This window comes from Diabrotica undecimpunctata, chromosome 3, assembly GCF_040954645.1.
Source record: "Diabrotica undecimpunctata isolate CICGRU chromosome 3, icDiaUnde3, whole genome shotgun sequence".
In the NCBI taxonomy this organism is placed as follows: Eukaryota; Metazoa; Arthropoda; class Insecta; order Coleoptera; family Chrysomelidae; genus Diabrotica; species Diabrotica undecimpunctata.
This window is the reverse complement of record NC_092805.1, coordinates 85,110,187-85,130,866: the sequence shown is the minus strand read 5'-3', so window position 1 is coordinate 85,130,866 and position 20,680 is coordinate 85,110,187. Positions and strand designations below refer to the sequence as shown.

Here is a 20,680-nt window from a genome sequence, read left to right as displayed (position 1 = left end):
TATTTTGTATTTTATTTGAAACCCAATTACAAAAAAATATTAATAAATAATTACTCCAAGTTATCAATTGGAGTTGTAACTCCAAGAAATGAATATATCACAGATATATTTTGCAACACTAAAAGCTTATTCTACTCCTAGTTACTGCTTTAGGGTCTCTGCTGTGCTATTTGAAGAGTTTAGTGTTAATTGGGCTACTAAGATAAATTTATTGTTAAAATTCTTTCGATATTAACGTTAAATCATTAATTGAACTGATAATGAACTCTAACTTTCTTAAAGAAGGTGTTCATCAATTTTGTTGACATATCCTCAGAAATATTTTACAGTAAATTTATTTATTAAAGTGAGATCTAATCTGATTTAAAATGTAGCATACCACACTTTAATTGCTAGAGAAATTGTGTTTTTACATGGATAAGACTTTTTTAACAAGTTTTACAATTGTTCCTCAACTATTCCTGCTTCCTCCGTTATTTGACGACTGGAACGGATTCGATTTCAATTATAAACGCACAATGGCAATATCCCATTCTGGACGTTCCTCAGATATAGTTCTAACAAACTTTAGTTCTTAAACTAAACCTAAGCAACACTTAACCACCATAAAAAATTTCTAATTGTGTTATTTAAATAATTTTTAACATATTATGTGTTACGAACAGAGAACAACGATAAAAAACACCACGAACCACCATGGATGACAGAAAACGTAAAAGAAATGATATAAGAAAAAACAAAATATATAAGAAATGGCTAACAAATAAAACATCTAGCAATAGAGTAACATATCAAAGGAAAACGGAGAAGTACGCAATCAAATAAAAGAAGCAAAAAAACAATTTCTGGGAACAAAAGGTGTCCAAGTTGAAAATTTAATTGGTGGTTCTCAGACTACGGAAGCATGGAGAACTATCACTAATCTAAAGAAAAACACCCATAACTCCTTAAGCAACTTAATTCCTATAGAAAAGTGGGAAAATCACTATAAAAATTTACTCCAAGAGTCCAGATTGGAATACAGTATGGAGAGGCAAACAAATAGTAACATTAATACTACTAACAATGAGGTACGTACTGCGTTAATTAAAATGAGAAATCGGGCGATCTCCAGGACTTGGCAATATAGCTGTAGAGTGACTTCAGGAGGTCCACTCCTAAGAGAACGAATAACTTTTCTAATGAATTAATGCTGCCAACAAATTAAAGTACCATCTGAATGGAAAACCGCTCACCAAGTGTCCATCTTTAAAAAGGGTAATCGAAAAGATCCTAACTGCTATAGAGGATTAAGTGTCCTACCTACTTTCGGGAGATTGTTTGGAAATATAATAAATGGAAAAATACAAGATGATCTAGGACATCTAATTAGCGAAGACCAAAGTGGATTTACGCCTGATAGATCTTGCAACTTGTTTATACTCCAACAATTAATCGAAAAAAGATAAGCGGTTGGTACCAAAGCCTTCAACGACCTAAAAAAAATGCGTATGATACAGTTCCAAGCTTTACAACAACTCTGCATTAGTCCATACCTTTTAGGAATAATCACAGAAGTATAAAGGGATAACACTACTTACCTAAATATCGGAAATAGACTATCAGAGCCAATAAAAGTAACTAAAGGACTAAGATAAGGATGCAGTATGTCAGCCTTACTGTTTAATTTATATATTGAGGCAGCCCTCGAAAATTGGAAAAACTGCCAGGGAAAGGGAATCCCCATAGGAAATGACGTACTGTTCTTTCTGAACTTTGCGGATAACCAAGTCGTCCTAGCTCAAGATTCTTATGATCTAGAATTTATGATAAAGCGTCTATACAGAGAATATGTAAAATGGGGGTTACAAGTCAGCATGAAGAAAAAAGAATAGTTAGTCATCATTGTTCTGAAGCTATTTTCTTGTGGCATTTTAAAATAATTACTATTATTTTAAATAATTAAGCCACAATTAAAGGTTAAAGTACGTTTATTGTCGTTTCAATTTCCACTTCGGAAATCGTTCTCGATATATCAAGAACGATTTCCGAAGTGGAAATTGAAACGTCAATAAATGTACTTTAACCTTTAATTGTGGCTTATTCCCATTTAAATAGTAATTAATTTAGATATAAATTCAGATGTAAGGTTTGAAGTGTTGATAGACGAGGACGTGGAAATCAAACAAGAGGAAAAATTAAAATATTTAGGTGCACTCATTGATAAGAACGGCTTAGGAAAAATCGAAATTAAACACCGAATTAATCAGGAAACTGAGTAAAATTGTAGGATGCCTGAACTCCTTATGGTGGGATCGCAATATTTCCAAAAGGAACAAAAAAAGAATAGGGCAAACCATGGTTCTTGTTATGGCTCGGAAGTATGGACAATTAATGCAGACCTGAAGAAAATATTGTTTGCAGTTGAAATGGATTATTTGGGAAGAAGTGCTAGGACATCAAGGCTGGAAAGGAAGACCAACGAATCTATAAGAAATAATATGAATGCTACAGAAACGGTCATTGACAGAATAGAAAGAAGAGGTTTCAAATGATTTGGACACCTATTGAGAATGCCTGACGAACGTTGACCCCAAAAACTTCACAGATGGAAGCCCCCTGAAAGAAGAAAAAGAGGTAGACGTCGACGCTCATGGAATGAAGGAATTGAAAGAGCGATGGAATCGAGAGGTTTGGAGAGGAGCATGCCTTGGACCGGGAGGATTGGCTGAGGAGAACGGGATATCCGTCTCCAAAATGTATTGTATTTAAATTAGAAAATTAGTCGGTTTTCAAATGAAGACGCAAAACTTCTGAATACTCCGTTGATTGAAAAACCGGAAAATAACTTTTGACAATAAAAACTGTTTACTCAACAGAGAATACCATTTTTACTCGAGAAAGTGAACTGAACGGCAAAACTTGGTGGAAATGATAAGAAATTTCTGTACAGTACCTGATATAAAGTATGCTATGTACATCCCATTTGAAAGCATCATTCAACACCACGTTAGATCTTATACATTCACTTTTAGAGTTCCGACAGTATAGCTTTACAGATTTTATGGCGAAAAGCTTTGATCTTTACTGAATAATTTATTTATTTTTTTATCTTCTTATCAACTGATGTGTAGAGAAAATCTTCAAAAGACACCATCTTGCCCACGCCGGGTGGTAGTGTGGGATTTCTTCCCACTAAAAATCTCCACTCGTTGAGGGCATGAGCAAAATCTCTTGATAGTACTTAACTGTGGCCCTTACACTCCCCATGCAACTCACCACTATCTTTCCAGTATGTATGTCTCTTTCATCGTCCATCACACCATTTACAAAGTTGCAATCTTTCTTGTTATGGAGCATCAGTTCAACCAACAACTGTGCTGTGATCTTTTGAACTAAATCCATCTCACACTCCCATTTTTCCTTAATCATTCGCCTTGTCAAATGCAGTATAAATCTTCTCGACCACTTCCATGTAGTTTAGCTAACGTCTTGCCATCCTTAATTCTTGCCAATTCATATCTCGCTTCACCAATTTCCGTCTACGTGCCCATCTACTTCGACTGCACTCTGCTTCTGCTTTTCAACGTCTCCACTTTTACGAAACAACATATTCTCACCCCCCGCCCCTTCTCGCTGATTGTAACCTCAACATATCCAGACAACAAGCCATTTTCACTTTTTTGACCTTGATCTGTATTTTTGTTGTTAGATTTGCTTGACTGGTTCAGTTAACTCCTTAAGCTTGATCGTAAGATTCTTCAAGGAATGTTTAATACGGTCCTCTTCAGGCATTACCAATTCAGCCACTAGTCCATTTACATTAGTGATCTGTTCCTTTACTACATTTTACCGCCTCGTTTTCAGCTATAACCTAGGGCTGTCCTCGTTCTCAATTGCTCTATTCATTGTATGTTTTATAATATCTTCGCTATTATTTCCATGAGTTCGACCGAACCTTCCAAGCAAGGTCAACTTCCATAGTCATAGTCGCATAGTCAACTTCCATATATACATCTGTTTGATCTCAGTTCCATATACACGTCCTGGAATTTGAGTAAAACGCACAAAAGTCACACATTAATCTAAGATAAAATATGTTTATTCCAATATAGACTGTTATAAAAATAAAATACGTTATTTAATATATTACCTAAAATATAATACACTACTATAATTATTAAACAATATTAAAGATGATGGCCACGACAGGCCATTAACAATTACAAAGCGTAATATTAGTGTTAAATCAAACTTATTGCTGACTGTTGCCCCACATTCTTATTGCTGTTAAGGCAGCGTTGAATTTTGTGCACCACTCTATCCTTTCTTGTTTCGTATCTGCTGAAAGTAAGTGTCTAAAACAAAATTAATCGTTAATATAAATCTAGTCGATCGTCGTTAAAATTTAAATAGTAAAAATAGTTTACAACGACACAGGCTATAACGTACAATCGGATATAAGAAACAAGATAGTAGGTCCCATAAAATGACATACAAAAAACGCATTTATATTGCTTATAATGAACAAATCGGTTAGAGCAAACGTATTTCTTGGAACACTAGCTGTTAAATTATTGGTTACAGCGTACAATTTCAAGTACATATCTGCACCTCAGATGATACAACATCCATTTCTTTCAATTATGACATTTTCACACACTGTATAATAAATAAATAATTATAACCAACGCATGATGTAAATGACAATAGATACAATGTTCAATATAATATTGTTTCCACATCTTAATAAATAATAAGTAAGTTTAAAAGTGCTATCCTTAAATTTATGAAAATGGACATTGTAGTGTTGTATTTTTCACAGGTATTACCGATATTTAGTACCACGAAATGAGAAGTAAGGATTTATTAATTTATGGTTATAGTACATCCATGGTACATTGACTACTTGTCCTTTAGACATTTAGAGCTCCCAAAACGGGTCCATTGTATTACAAAATTTTGTTTACACCATTTGGCCCAAGCCAAGAGTTTCTGAATTTGAATTGATTTGTGTCTAGCCTTCATAGAAAACATGTCACGGAGACAATTTACTATTGAGAAACAGTTTGGAATAATTTGCCGAGTCGATCCGGTGATTCCGCGAGTTCCATTGCCCGGGAATTTAAAACGTCACGCTCAACAATTGCTGGAATGATGAAACGGCGAGAGAAAATTATTATGCAATTTAATAATTGTGAAAAAGGAAAACGCGTCGGGTCATCAAATCACAGTGACATTGAAAGTGCTTTGCTCGATTGGTTCAAACAATGTAGCCGTGAGTGGGTCGATGCTTCAGGTAAAGCCAGACGCTTTCGCTGTGATTTTGAAGAAGGATTTTAAGTGTAATGCTTCCTGGGTTCAACGTTTCCGAGCTCGCTACAATATTGTCCATTGAAAAATTTCAGGTGAGTCAGCAGTTGTTGATAGATCAAATACAAATGACTGGGTTGAAAATGTGTGGCCTACACTCAGGTCCGGCTATAGCGATGATGAAATTTTTAATGCTGACGAGATGGGTTTATTTTTTAGACTGACAGCCGATTCCTCGTTAAAGTTTAAAGGGGAGAAATGTTGGTAAACTCTCAAAAGAGCGAGTTACAGTTCTTGTTGTCCGGTTTCATAAAAAGGAAGCTTTTGGTGATAGGAAAAAGTAAAATGCCGCGCTGTTTTAAAAACGTGAAAAATCTCCCTGTTGATTACGATTTCAATAAAAAAGCCTGGATGACGTCGGCTATTTTTGAAAAGACTTTAATAAAATGGGACAGTGAACTTTTATAACAAAATAAACACATAATTTTAATTGTCGACAACTGTCCGTCCCACCCCCAGTTGACAGGTTAAAACAAATTAAACTCGTTTTTCTGCCTCCAAATTGTACGTCCGTACTGCAGCCCATGGACCAATGAGTTATAAGAAGTCTTAAATCATGCTTTCGGAAAGAATTGGTGTACAAAATCATCGAAAAGAAAAAGAATAACGACGATACGAAAGTCAGTATTCTTGACGCTATACTAATGATATCAAAGGCATGGGAATCTTTGCGAAAGGAAACGATCATCAACTGTTTTCGTTTTTCCGGCCTAACTAACGACTTACAACCATCAGGAATCGCATACAACGATATTGCACAAATGAATTTGCAGGATGCCGTTTCCCTTCTCAGTTCTGACTGCTCTGCAGATGACTATGTACGAGTGGATGACGAAATAAGTACGAGCTAAGAACTGTCAGATATTGACATCGTACTGAGTCACCAAACTAGTGACAAACAAAAACAAAGTACTGATGAGGCTGATGAATAATTGGAAGATTTCGGCAAAATCCCTACTGTTGCTGAAACGTATGCTGCTTGTTCCACCATAAGAGCATTTATTCAGACTGCTGAAACTTCCCAGAGTGTGAAAGAATCATTATCGATTGTTTCCACAACAATTGAAAAAATGTTTTTTTCAGAAGTTCAAGGAAGGCGACAAACAAAAATTACAGACTTTTTTCATTAAATATTCAGGTAAAATGTTGTATTTACATATTTTGTAATACATAAATGTATGTATTGTCTTTTTAAAAATAAATAGTATATGTATGCCTACATTGTTATAATACAAAAATTTTGAGAAGCCGTTATATTATGAGTATACTCCTTGACTACTTATACTTATTTGAATACATATTATACATATACATATATATATATATATATATATATATATATATATATATATATATATATATATATATATATATATATATATATATATATATATGTATATGTTCATACAACATGCCTTTGTAACATTATATCATTTTACAGCATTTAAGAATAATGTGCGGACACCGCAAAATTGTAACACCGCGTTTGTACCGCATACAAACGTAAAATTAAAATACGGTAAGAGGTTTGTCTTACATTTGAAACTGTATAGGTAATTATAATCTGTAAATAAAACATTAATATAATAAATATTCAATAGAAAATATGGAAGGGCCGAAACACTCTGGATCTTTCTGGCGTAAAAGGAAACAAGAAAAGCAGGAATAGCAAAATAAAATTTTGAAAGGTATACCCAAAATGACAGCATTTTTTCAACGGATGGAAATCAAGAAGATGACACTACAAATATTTCATAACCTGGTCCTAGTTCTAGTGCTACTAGTGATAAATATATTCATATTCGACCACATCAACCTATTTTGGAGACTTCAGAATCAATGCCAGATCACTTAGTATTACATGTTTCAAAAGTATTAGAAGATAAAGAAGCAACCACCACTTACCAGTAACTCGGGTAAGGTATATTTAAATTTTTTGTAACGAGGCTAAAATGCAAATAGATAACGGTGCCTTTACAAGTGGTAACTAAAACAGGACAATCACAAATAATTTTTTTTATTTTTTTTCAGATCCAAAAGAGGATTTACTATGGCAAGATTACAATAATTATGCAGAAATGAATCTAGAAAACTGGGTCGAACAGAATCTTATAGATATGGGCTTTTCAACTGACGAACGAAACAGGTATGCCAGTAATCAAATATTTTATAAAAAACTGGTTAATGCAGAAGTGGCTCGCCGCGATTGGGCAATTTACTCGGAGAGCACTGGCAATAGGTTTTGTCTTTATTGTGTCTTATTTGAAAAAAAAAGAACCAATTTAAAACACGATTTTCATTATGGAATGAAAGTAAGAAAAAATTTGACGAACATGAAAGATCCAATCTCTCTTTGTGCGGTGTGCTGCTCACTCTTTAAACTTGGTTTTCCAAAATGCAACAGATTGTTGTTTGGAAGCAACATATTTTTATGTCGGTACAAGCTATCTACAATTTTTTCTTCGTATCGACATGCGTTTAAAATCAATTACGGTTTGATTAAAATATATTTGATTGAAATGTCAACAGATATAAATGAGAAAAATCTAATAAGAGTTGAAGCAGCTTCTCTATCGGAAAAAATTGATTTGTTGGAAAACGGAATAATTTTATCATTCTGGCTTGATATTTTAAAAAGGGTTAATGGGGTGAATAAAGCAGTACAAAAGGAACATATGGATTTAAGCACAACCGGTCATCTGTTATCATCTTTAGCAGATTACTTTGATTTCTTAATCGATTTGATCACTACAAGGCCTTGGGAATGTTTTTAACAGGGAACGAAAATTATGCCGAGAAAAGAATTATCAAAAAAAATTGCAATTAGGAGAAAAGAATTCGGAGGCAAGTTAGCCTCCGAATGCCAAAAAGAAAAAATGGGAACTGATAGTTATAAATCAAGAGCATTTGACAACTACGGAAGATGAAGATATTTTGAGATCAGCAACAGAATTACCACAAAAATACAAGGAGGATTTGGACGGGTATTTTCACCAAAAATGTGTTCATTTAAAGCATTTGTTAACGTATGTTCCCAATTAAAAATAGACACTCCTTAAGAGTTGATACAGGTTTTATACGAAAATAAATTAATATCTTTTCCAAACGTTAATATTTGCCTGCGTATTTTTTTCTCCATAATGGTCGCAAATGCAAGTGGCGAACGCTTTCTTTCGACACTAAAAAGTGTAAACACCTACTTAAGAAATATAATTTCCCAAGAAAATTTGAACTCCTTAACAGTTTTATCCATTAACGAGGACCTAGTAAATGAATCAAATATAAATGATATCGAAAACTTCGCTTCAGTAAAAGCAAGAAAACAAGCTTTTTAATAGTAAAGGTATTTGATTACATACCTCCTGTTACCTGTTTGAATGTTATTAGGTACATTTTTATTTTACTTTTTGAAGTTCGCCTTTAATTTTTTTCTTATATTTTGTAAGTATTAATTTAAGTTTGAAACCAAAAAAGATGTAATTGTTTTTCTTATTTTAATAAACTTGAATTCAAAATATGTTTAGTTGAATTGAAAAGTTAAGTTAAGAAATATTTTTGAGCCTGGGCGCGGCATCCGTATCAGCACCGGGCGGCAGACTGTGTTAAACCGGCACTGACTCAGGTACACATCCATTTGATTTTAGATTTATTTATGTTAATTTACGACGTTATTAATCAAAATTCAGAAAGTAATTGTAAAAATAACAGGCATAATTTAAAAAAAAATACACGTACAGATTTTATTGTCAAATAATTAATTTTTTTGTAAAATTTATTTTGAAAACATAATATTTATAACTATAATACATAAATATTTAAGTTACCTATCATTTCATAACCTTTTCTACTACTTAAATATTTATTTTAAATTGATCACACAAATTACACGGTTAAAAAAACAATTCACAAATTAACTAATTAAATTTTTATAGTCTATGCAACGAAGTACCCAACATAAAAAAAACATCAATTTTACTAGATTAGAACCAGAGATATTGCGACTTTTATAAATTTGAATTTATGAATTCAGTTTTTGAAATAGTAAAATATAGAAATAAAAAAGGTCTAAATCGGGTTCTAAGGGTCGTATGACATTGTATTTTTTTTAAATTCGTGTAAAAGTGCCAACATTTCAAATAAAAAAATGAACTTCCTATATTTGATGTGACGTAAATTGTTAAATTTGATACAATATTCAATATAAATTTTTGAATCGTTAAATGATTAAATTTGATACAATAAGCCTTTCTCTTCAATTTGGTACTTTCAGCATTCATGTAGACGTAATAGTTTACGCACAATAACTTTCTAGATAAAAGCTGTCTGCGATAAACAACTTCAATTGTGCAATAATTGTTAGTAAAACTGCTTGAATTTTTTATAGCTGAATAGATTTGACATTGTTACTATTATCACGTGAATTTAAAGTTTTTTGTGCATTTTTGCAAAAGTCATTAATAATTTTCAAAAAATCGACTTTTGAGGCTAGTTTTGCAATAATTAAGCAACAAATTAACAAAAATAACTTTACAAACTCTCATTTTAAAGGATTTTCTATGCCTTTTCGGTAAAATTGTGTCACTTTTCCATATAATTTACCGGTCTTCACCTTTAGTATTTAAAATCTAATAGCGATCTTACACTGTTTATATATTGTTTATAAGTAAAAAAATACGTTTAATCTTTTGCATATTTTGTTTATTACATATTGTTATTACCAAATTTATCAAAAGCAGTTGTTAGATACCTGTATAAAAGAGTGTCACGAAAAAGGCTTTCTATTTACTAATTTCTTTGGTCTATATGTCTGTTACCCGGATTAGTTCTGAACATAAGTGCAGCCAAATCTGTAACAGGTGATGAAAAACTGACTAATTCGGATTCAATAAAGTTATGTGGCGAAAATTAAACCGGAAATTTCCGTTCTCATTACAAATAAATGAGCTATGTATTTGAAGCAGTATATACAGGGTGGTCCTTAAGTAATTGTACAAAAAGAAAGAGTAGATTCTACACTTTAAAATATTACGATTTAGGCCAAGTGGAAATTTAAAAACTAATTTGTCGCTATAACTTTCATGTTTGTGAACATTTATGTATAAAAATTTACAACTAGATACTTTTGAACTTCAAACTCAACAGTTTTCGAGATAATCGCATTTTACAAATCAGTTGCATAATTCTGATTTAACGCAATTACTCCAGGCAACGAAGAAAAAATAGACAAACACATCAATACTTCTGAATTTTGGTATGAGATATCTTTAACTAAAGTTAATCGTTAACGAAATATTAAATAAAATAAATATATCAGCAGGATAATTAATAATAGAATTTGAGAAAATAACAGAATAATAGGATTTTACATCAGACATTTTACGTTTTATATTAAATTAAAGTCATAATAAAAACATTTTATTTACAAACCAAATTAAGAAATAGTTAAACTAAATAATATTAAACTTTTTGTCAAAGTAAGTGCTCGGTATGTCCACCATTTTCTGTAATTCATTTGTCAATACATTCCATAAAAGATCGTCTCATATTAAATAGCATCATTGGTTCTAAAGAAAATGCTGCAGTATTTATTATAAGTAAGTAAGTATTATAATAAGTATACTTTTGCGATTTTTTATGAATTAAATAATTATCTATATCCGTATCTCACCACATGACCAAGGAATATGACTACCACGTTCAAGAAAATTGTATTTAAGTATGTTGTCACTGCCCTCTCTCTATAATGTGGTGGTGTACCATCTTGGATACGTCACATATTTTGCCTTAAGTTTGATGACAATTCTTCCAACAAATCAATAAAATCATTTTGTAAAAAATTTAAATAAATCTCACCATACAAATTACAAGCTAATTCGCATGCGTAAAAACTGATTACCAATGGTTCCAAACTATACATTTATTTAAAATTCGTGTTGAAAATGCCTTTCTCTTTTAACATGGGGATATTCAGTATCTCAGAAATGATTTTTCTTTAAATTAAAAATATTAAAATTCATTCGTAAAAAATATTCTATCGACGAAGGAATGGTCAAGATTTTACCTGTTTCGGATATTATTTGCAAATCTACACCTTAAAGGTAAATCTGCTGACAATAGATTTTGCATACGTGTAAAATGGTAAGGATGAAATTGTTTGCAGTGTAGAATTTTTAAAGCTAAAGTTTTGCTGATTCCTAACGCTGAAGATAAATGTCGTGTACTTATTTGAGACTCATCGTCAACGCGAACCATTATTTCATCTTCCTGATCGGGCGTAATGATTTTCGGTCGGCCAAGTTCTCACGTTTAGAAAGAAATGAACCACTTTCGCCTAAATTCCGAAAGAGATGTTTAAAGGTTTGGTGATTAGGTTGTGGCCTGTTTGGGTATCTTTTTAAATATTTCTTCTCATATCTATAGTAGAAAAATTATTACGCCCGTTATTTTCTGCTTTCCTTTAATAAACCAAAATAAACTAGATATTACAAAAATCACTGATTAATCGAAACAAGACTTATTTTTTGTTATCAAAAGCATTCGTAACATCAGCCTACTATGTTAAAATTTCCCGTAATGCATTGGGTGTTATCTACTGGCATCAAAACTTGCTTTAAAAATAGGTGGTAGGTGCATTAGCTGGCACTGTAGACTAGCGCTAAGCTTCATACTATGTTTTTTATATTTTTTAAATAATATTTTCAACATTTAATAAAGTAATTTTAATATCTACTTATTATTTATATTTAAAACAAATTATATTATATTAAAATAATTTAATGAATTGAAAGGTTCGGGTGTAAAAAATGGTGTGATATTTTTTAAATGTTGAAGGAAACACTAATGTTTTACACATACCATTATTTACCCAAATTCGATGTCACTTAGCTGCCATTTGCAACTTATTTGCAGCGCCATCTTTTAAACTAGTAACGAAATATCAACAGATTCCTGTTTAGAACTGCATATACAGTCTGTCCCAAACCCTTCTTTCAGTGCGTCACTAATTTTGACGTCATATAGGATTTTAAGAATGTCGAGAATTATTGCATGACATTTTAGTTAAATTTGACAGTTGCAGGATCGTAATCTGTCTTTTTCTAATTGAAAATAATTTAATAATTTTAATATTAGTCTTTTTGTTCTTTCTCGATATATCTCGGCATATTTAAAATATTTTTATTATACAATAAATAAATACAAAATTAAATTTTCACTGTAAAATGTCACTGGAATGACAATTATTATTTGATCAGATGACATTATGAAAGTACTGTCACGATCGAGACAATCTGCATCAAATTATATTTATGCGCATCATTGATTGGATATCTATTTAGCGTATTCTAAACTCCAACCAATTATACATCCGTAATTAAAATTAGCTTACGATAAATAATTTTCTAAGTTTTATGTCTAATAATCACAGACTCACGTTTTTTTCTGTCACTTCTAGCTTAATGTGTTAGAGAGAATTCGATCAACTATGACGCAGTGAAAGAAGGGTTTGGGACGAACTATACCATTGTTTTCATGCAAAACCTTAATTTCGACAATTTTGTCAGATACCATTATTTACACCCGAGCCCTTCAATTATGTTTGCTAGTAGCGCCACCTGCTAACGTATCAACAAAGCATACGTTGTTTAATTTTGACAGACCCGTCAATGTCAGACCATACATTAAATTATTATTTAAATTTAAATTTGATACTTCATAAATTAATAGTAAATTTCATTATTATATAAAGTAAATAAGATGCTCACAAATAAAATTTAATTATAGTTTGAAAGGAATTTATTAACCACTAACGTTAAAACATATATGATGACGAGAAACGAATTGATAGAGAGTAGTAAATCGATGTGAAAACCGGTATTTCGTCTAACTCGCCTCAGCATTTTACAATAGAGAAAAAGTAAAGCAACGCCAGTATAGAAATTTATAGAAGCGATAGAAAAAGGAAATTGTAAACATGATGAAGGTACACGTCTGAATACGGACACGCCACCTAAAGAAGAAGATAAAAGCTTCTCTTCAATAAAACATTTAGCACATTTTGTGATATTACATTATCATCTTTAAGCTGTTATAATAAGAACAAACTATTCATTATTCTTATCCACAGGTATTCAGTACTTTACCGGAAAAATATCACAACTAAGAATTATTATGCAGCTGTCTGATAAAATGCGATTATCTCAAAAACGGTTGAATTTTGAAGTTATTAACAAGTATACCTTCTCTCTGTAAAAATAATGTAGCTTTAATATTTTTAACAAAAATAGCGCTAACTTAAAGAGTAAAAAAGTTAAGTGCAAATTTATGCCACATATGTGGCATATGTGGCGCCCTCTATCAGCTACATCAAAATATGTATAAAATTATAATTTTTGCTATTCAAAAGCATCCAATTATAAATTTTTATCCACACATTTTTACAAACGGTAAAGTTATAGCGAAAAATTAAGTTTTAAATTTCCACTTTAACACCCTTGTGTTAAAGTGCAGAATCTACGGTTTCTTTTTGTACAATTACTTAAGGACCACCCTGTATAAGTAGAAAACCTATAATAGTAATAACATCTGCATTATATAATAGGATTATTCAGACCCAATATAATATAATTATGTCTGAATAAAAGCATAACAATTACCTACTCTCTGAACGGTAATAAACTACAATTTATATTTTGAAACGGAACTCCGAGGTAAAAATCGAAACGTCTAATATAAAGGAGTTTTAATTAAAATGGTGGTATATTCCCATTCAATGAAGTAGTTAATAATAAACTCTTGTTCCTTGACTTCAACAATTGCTTGAAGGGTATCTCAACAGTTTTGGACATTGACTATTCAAACAAAATGAGATTCAACGCTTTTGTGAAAATCAGGATCAAAATTTTAAAATGTCATTTAATGTGGATTGTGAATCAGTCAAACCAGAATTGCAACTCGAATTAATGAGTTGCAACTGGGTGACACTGAATTGTAGCAACTATTGCTCAAGATTTCTAAAATTTAGTTCTACAAGATACTGTCAAAATCAAGTTTCACTAAACCTGAAATCTCACGATCAGAAAATAATTGCGATGTTTGCATCTTCCTAAATCTGTGAACAGGTATTTTCTACTACAAAGTTTCGCAAAAACCGCGTTAGAAACCGATTAACTGATCATTACTTTTATAAGCTTATTCTTATTATGAGTCACAGTTTTTTCTGTTACGTATCCTTTTTATACTCATCTAAAGAATAATAAGTTTCTGTAAGTCTTTTACCATTGTAGCATTAAAATTGTGTGTGACAAAAAAATCAAAAATGAAGTTTTTCATTTATAAAAATATGTTTTGTTTAATTTTTTTCGGCTCGCCAAGAAAATTTTTAATTTTATCTAGTCCTCCCCTTAAAAAGTTTACCCATGTCTGCTCTAAAGCGTCAAAGCTTTTTCAGTAATGACCAATTAGACTAGATATCGACAATTATGTCGACCATAAAACGGGCGTAGTACGCTATGCGTTTCATGAATGGAACTATGTTTTCATGTGTCTTGACATGCTTTTCTTTGTACAGATATTATGGCATTAATCGGCATATCGCCGAGATTCTTTACGGCTAGCAATGAAGCTAGTTTGAAAAGTTAAAGCCATAACCTGTACTTAGTACATATCTGACTATACATTATTAATTATTTACATATATTATTAATATTATTTATATATATATATATATATATATATATATATATATATATATATATATATATATTATTAATTGTTTACAATCTGTATCTATAGAGTAGGGAGGGCGAGTTAAGTTTCACAGCACTTAGGCCAAAATTGACCCATTGTGCATCCTTCCAGGGAGCTGTCACCCTTAGCTCATTGTCCATCCTGCCATTTCTAGGAAGGTGGACAGGTTACCAGGAGACATCTCTCTTATGTGGGCAGGTGTGGACCAGGACTCGCCGAACGCATACTCTCGTATTAACGATAACTCTGAGCATTCACATAGGACATGCTCTACAGTTTCGTCTTCTCGTTCACACTTCCTATATAGAGGTGTGTCTGCTAGCCCCAGTGTGTGGAGGTGTTTGCTTAGTTGACAATGACCAGTTAAAAAACCAACTGCCAAACGTAGATTTTTCCTGGTCATTCCCAAGTACTTCTTTGATGTTGACTCTTCAAGGTTACTTAGTGTTACCCTGGCAAGTTTACATCCTTTCCCTTCTTTCCATCTTTTTACAAATTAAACCTAATTATTTATTAATCATTAATAATAACTATTTAACTAATAATTAAAATATATAGTTTAACTTGTATTTCGAGAACGATTTCAGAAGGAGAAATAGAAACTTCAAATTATACGTGTTTTCAACTGAAATTGGGATCAATTTCCATTAAAGATAATAAATAACATTAAAATTCCACAAGAAAATAGCTTCCGAACAGTAGTATATGGATAATCTATCTGAAAAAAAGTAATAAACAATATTCAAGTAATTTGAGAGGAGAAACAGGTGCATACTAGCTATGTACGTGGCTTATTATCAGCTGTGTATAGAGTAAGTATTTTAATGTCCTTTACTATCCTTTATTGATATCAGTTTTATTGTGAATAGATGCCATAATTAGAATAAACTTAAAAATTTCGCAAAAACCCGAAATTCCTTTTTTGAATTACAGTAACGCTAATTCCAAAATTCTTAATCCACCACCAAAATTATACGAGTATTTCAATGAAACAATGAATTAACTCATTATGCAGTAAATTCATATATTAATAAATGTCTGTGGACATTGTACTAACCTAATAACGGTCTTGTCCCCTTTGCATATCGTTACTAGACTGTCTTTATCTGTACTGTAGGCAGGTCTCTCCATCTCCAATAAAATTGTATGTAGCCTCGCACATATATCCCTATTGACTGGACCAACTTCTTTTGTTATACAACTATTTAAATCTATAGAATTTATTGGTGCCTAAAACATATATTTAATAAAATAATTTCATTTTCTACTTTTAATAAAGAGAGAACTTACCATTTTCCTTTCATCATCTGGATATTTCCAATAACTTAAGGTTTGTCCATTTAACATACACCATCTTCTATGCCATGCCCCAAATCCTGATACATCTTCAAACATAGTCAAAAATCCCCTATGTTCAACAGATACAGCTAATTCACAGCAAATACGCATTTCAACGGTACCGTCCAAAGGACTCATAGGTGGGGTCTGAAAAACAAAATTATTAAATCATACTTAGAATGTTTAATAAACAAAGTACCTATTGTGTAAAAGATATAATCTTTTAGCGAAAGCCGCTATCGCTTTATTAAATTAAATGGCCAAATATAGGCCATATATTTGGCCATTTAATTTAAAGTACCTATTTCCTGTATATTTTCATATAAAATTTAATGTAAAGTAATTTAAAAATTAACAAATAAATTATGTATTTCTGTTTATTTAGTTATTAAAATCACAATAATTAATGCTTGGATGACTAATATGAATCCATTTATCCCATATATTGATTTAAATTGTTAATATTTGGGATAGTCCAATTCTTTGTTTCTGGATTTTTATAGGATACCCAAGATGGTTAAAATAATTATTAATATTAGTATTAGGGTCTGTGTTCAGGTGCCCTTTGGCACCTGCGGGTCACCAACATTTATGTTTTTTTTTAATTGAAGAATTTCTCCACTAGAAAACTAGATATCCAGTTATGGCAAATTCAAATATCTTACGATGAACAATAATTTTTGAAAAAATATTGATATCAAAATAACCCTTTGAAGCATTTAAATAGCATGCATTGATATATTGTCAGCACATAATTCGTATGCCTTTCAGCGTCGGATTGTTTATTTCAATGTTTGTTGCTTATTCATTTCTTCCAGTTTGAATTTGTTCTCTTTGCTTCCATGGTGCTCTTAGTTACTGTTTTGATTTTTCCTCATTAGATGTCCGTACCAGTCCAACGGTTCTATTGTACTCTATGATTGTTTTTAGATTTTTTGTTCGTCTCCTTGTGTTCTTCAATACCCCGTCCATTATTATTCTAAATAATAGTGGACTTAAGCTATCTCCTTGCTTTATAAACTTTCAGATTTTTTTCCATTTAGTTGCACTTGTGTAATTACTCTGTATATAAGTACCTTATAATTTCTCATATTATGATTGGTACTTCTAACTTTATTAAGCTTCTATCTACCGTTCTCCTGTCTATTGTATAAAATTTTGATATAGCTCTTCTCCCGTTTTGAGTTTACTTTATAAGATGTTAATTATGTGTAGGTATATTATCATTCGTTTGGTTTCCTTCCCCAAATTTTAGTTGCTCTTCTCATTTTTTATTTTCTATCTATTCTTGTAAATTTTGAATGTCGCCACAATAAAAATATAACTTTTTATGTGTGGAGTCATCGGGTTATTTTCCCATTCCACTGAAATCAAAAGTGACACTTTTGATTTTGAAAAGAAATATCTTTTAAATATTAAGAAAACTATTACTTTTCAAGAAATAGATAAGTTCCTACTTACGTTATTTAAATTCCAAATCCGTTTATTGACAGCTTGAACTGAAAATACAACATATCCCATCATTGCAAACGAAGATGTTCTTACAGCTTGAGGTCCCGCTGGTGATTCTTTGATTGGCATTACCATTCTAGACTCCTGCTTTGATTTTTTTGGAGTTACCAATTTATTATTTGACTATAACAAAAAGAAAACAATATCTAAATAAAGCAGAAGCGTATACAGATATATACGATTAACTTGATACCAGAAATGATGAGGCAAAGGCATATAAAATAGCCAAAGAATGTCGAAAAGCGACGGAAAAAGAACTTAACAAAATTAGTCAAGCACTTCAAAAAATAAAGATACAGCTGTTACACCAGATGATATTCCTGAGGAAGTATGGACAGCTCTAGGAGAGACAGGAAAAATTTGGATAACAGGTTTGTCTGATAGAATTATTAATATACATATATATATATATATATATATATATATATATATATATATATATATATATATATATAACCTTTTATCCTAACATTTATAAATTAAATTAAAATAAAATAAAACGAATCGAATGGAACCGAATCGAATCCCAATTTAATGCAATCGAATCGAATAAAATAAAATAAAAACCCTCGCTCCGTGCGTAGATGATAAGAAAGCTACGCTTTCCCCCCTCGGTCACTCCTGGAGTGCCACATTCTGTTTTTTTTTTTTCATATCTACTTTATTTTGTAAAGCGGTATTAATAATATATATATATATATATATATATATATATATATATATATATATATATATATATATATATATATATATAATAACAAAGTAGATATGAAAAAAAAAACGGAATGTGGCACTCCAGGAGTGACCGAGGGGGGAAAGCATAGCTTTCTTTTAATCTACGCACGGAGCGAGGGTTTTCGATTCGGTTCGATTCGATTCATTTTATTTTATTTTAATTTAATTTATAAATGTTAGGATAAAAGGTCTTATACTCACAATCCGTGTTATGTATTAGTTAATAGTCAGTTATTATATAGTTGACTATTAACGAAGTCCTATATATTCTTAGTACCACTTCAAATGAATTTTTTAGTTGTATACATATTGTCTTACATATATCATCTATTTCAGCCTTTAGTTTCTTGAGGGTCTGATGATGCTGTATAACTTGTAAACAGCGAAATCGGTCGTCCAAATGTAATTTTATTTCAGTTTAGCTTATTTTATTAGAAATATCTATGGGACTGGGTTTACTACTCCACGTAGTGTGTGGTTACACGACCTGTCGTTTCATCGTGTTTCGATTCACCGATCAATGCATTCCGCCCGTAGCCCGCGATAAGAAAGCTATACTTAAAAATAATGCACTAATTGCATAGCCATAAATCTAGTCACACCATGAAAATATGGGAGAGAGTAATATTAATAAACGGATACGTAAAGAAACCGACATATCTGATAATCAGTTTAGTTTGATGCAAGGCAGATCAACAACAAATTTATCTTTAGATAGCATATGATAGAGGTCCCCGAGAGATTATGTGGTGGCAGCTCAAGAAGACATGAGTTCCGGGTGAGTATGTGAAGATTTTGAGAGACATGTATATTGGAGTAACAACTAGTGTTAGGACAGGAGAGGAAGAGATTCATAAATCTCATGCTTCGTCCTTATTTATTTTTATTAGTGTTGAATCATATAAAAGGGAAACTATACGGTATCATTCCCTGGTGCTTATTGTATGCGGATGATATAGTGCTATAAGTAGGAAATACTGAAAGGAATTTAGAACAAAAACTGGAAAAGTGGAGACAAGTACTTGAGAAAAAAGATTTAAAACTTAGTAGGACAAAACAGAGTATTTGGAATGTTCATTTAAAGATTTAATACAAATAAAAGCGCCTAGGATCAGTAATATAGAGTAATGGGAAAATGGATGAGATGCATGCAGTAAATTAGGGTGGGATGAATGAAGTGGAAGGAAGCGACTGGTGTATTGTGTGACACAGAAATTCCAATGTAACAGAAAGGAAAATTCTATAAAACTGCCATAAGACCAGCTGCATGTGGTGCTTAAAATGCTTAGATGGATGAGCGGACTAATTGAAAACGATAAAATTAAGAATGAGTATATTAGGGGAAGTCTAGAGGTGGTACCAATTGATGCCCAAATAAAAGAGCATAGGTTAAGATGGTTGAGCATGTTCAACGTCGAGACGTTTATCACCCAATACGAAGTATCGCTGATTTGCAAGTTCCTGAAAGGAGTGGGAGAGGAATACCAAAGAAGACCTGGGAGAACGCTTAGGCATGGCACGTTATTAAAGGGGCTTTCATAATTTTATAAATTAAATAATATAATCTTAATAAAAACGAAAAAATATATTATTTTAGAAAATGCAAAGTCCTTCAGAAAAAATAAGAATTAGTAATAATTCGGAATACAATGTATTTTTTAATTAAATGATCAGCCATATTTACTTTAAATTACAATCTAGTCTTTAGCAATTTTAACTTAACCTAATCTACTACAATATATATCTAATAAAGCAGTACCTTTCTACAATTCCAGTAGAGGACAGACTGCTTTAGGGCTTGGCGTAGCTTGGCTACTGTTTATCTCCTACTTTCCATTTTTCAGAGAAAAATAGGCATTCTATGAAATCCGCATTTATTCCTACCTATCACACATCCCAAACTGAGAAGTCAAAAAAAAAAGTTAAGAAGCATAAGAAATGATCATATACCAGCTTATCATTGGACTTACTACAAGCGGAGCTCTAACAGCAAAAA

The 20,680-nt window shown here is 31.7% G+C and overlaps 1 protein-coding gene across 2 annotated transcripts in view; it reads right to left on the bottom strand.

Moving 5' to 3' along the window:
• Positions 1-4,063: 4,063 nt before the first annotated feature.
• LOC140436990 (anillin-like) overlaps positions 4,064-20,680 on the bottom strand; it is an 81,535-nt gene continuing 64,918 nt past the window's right edge. For both annotated transcript variants that reach the window (XM_072526198.1, XM_072526199.1), the window contains exons 17-20: positions 17,899-18,072; positions 16,390-16,584; positions 16,157-16,329; positions 4,064-4,337 (exon numbers count right to left, since the gene is read on the bottom strand). In XM_072526198.1, the coding sequence (XP_072382299.1) occupies positions 4,235-4,337; positions 16,157-16,329; positions 16,390-16,584; positions 17,899-18,072 (645 nt within the window). In that variant the 3' untranslated portion in view covers positions 4,064-4,234. The remainder of the gene's footprint in view (positions 4,338-16,156; positions 16,330-16,389; positions 16,585-17,898; positions 18,073-20,680) is intronic.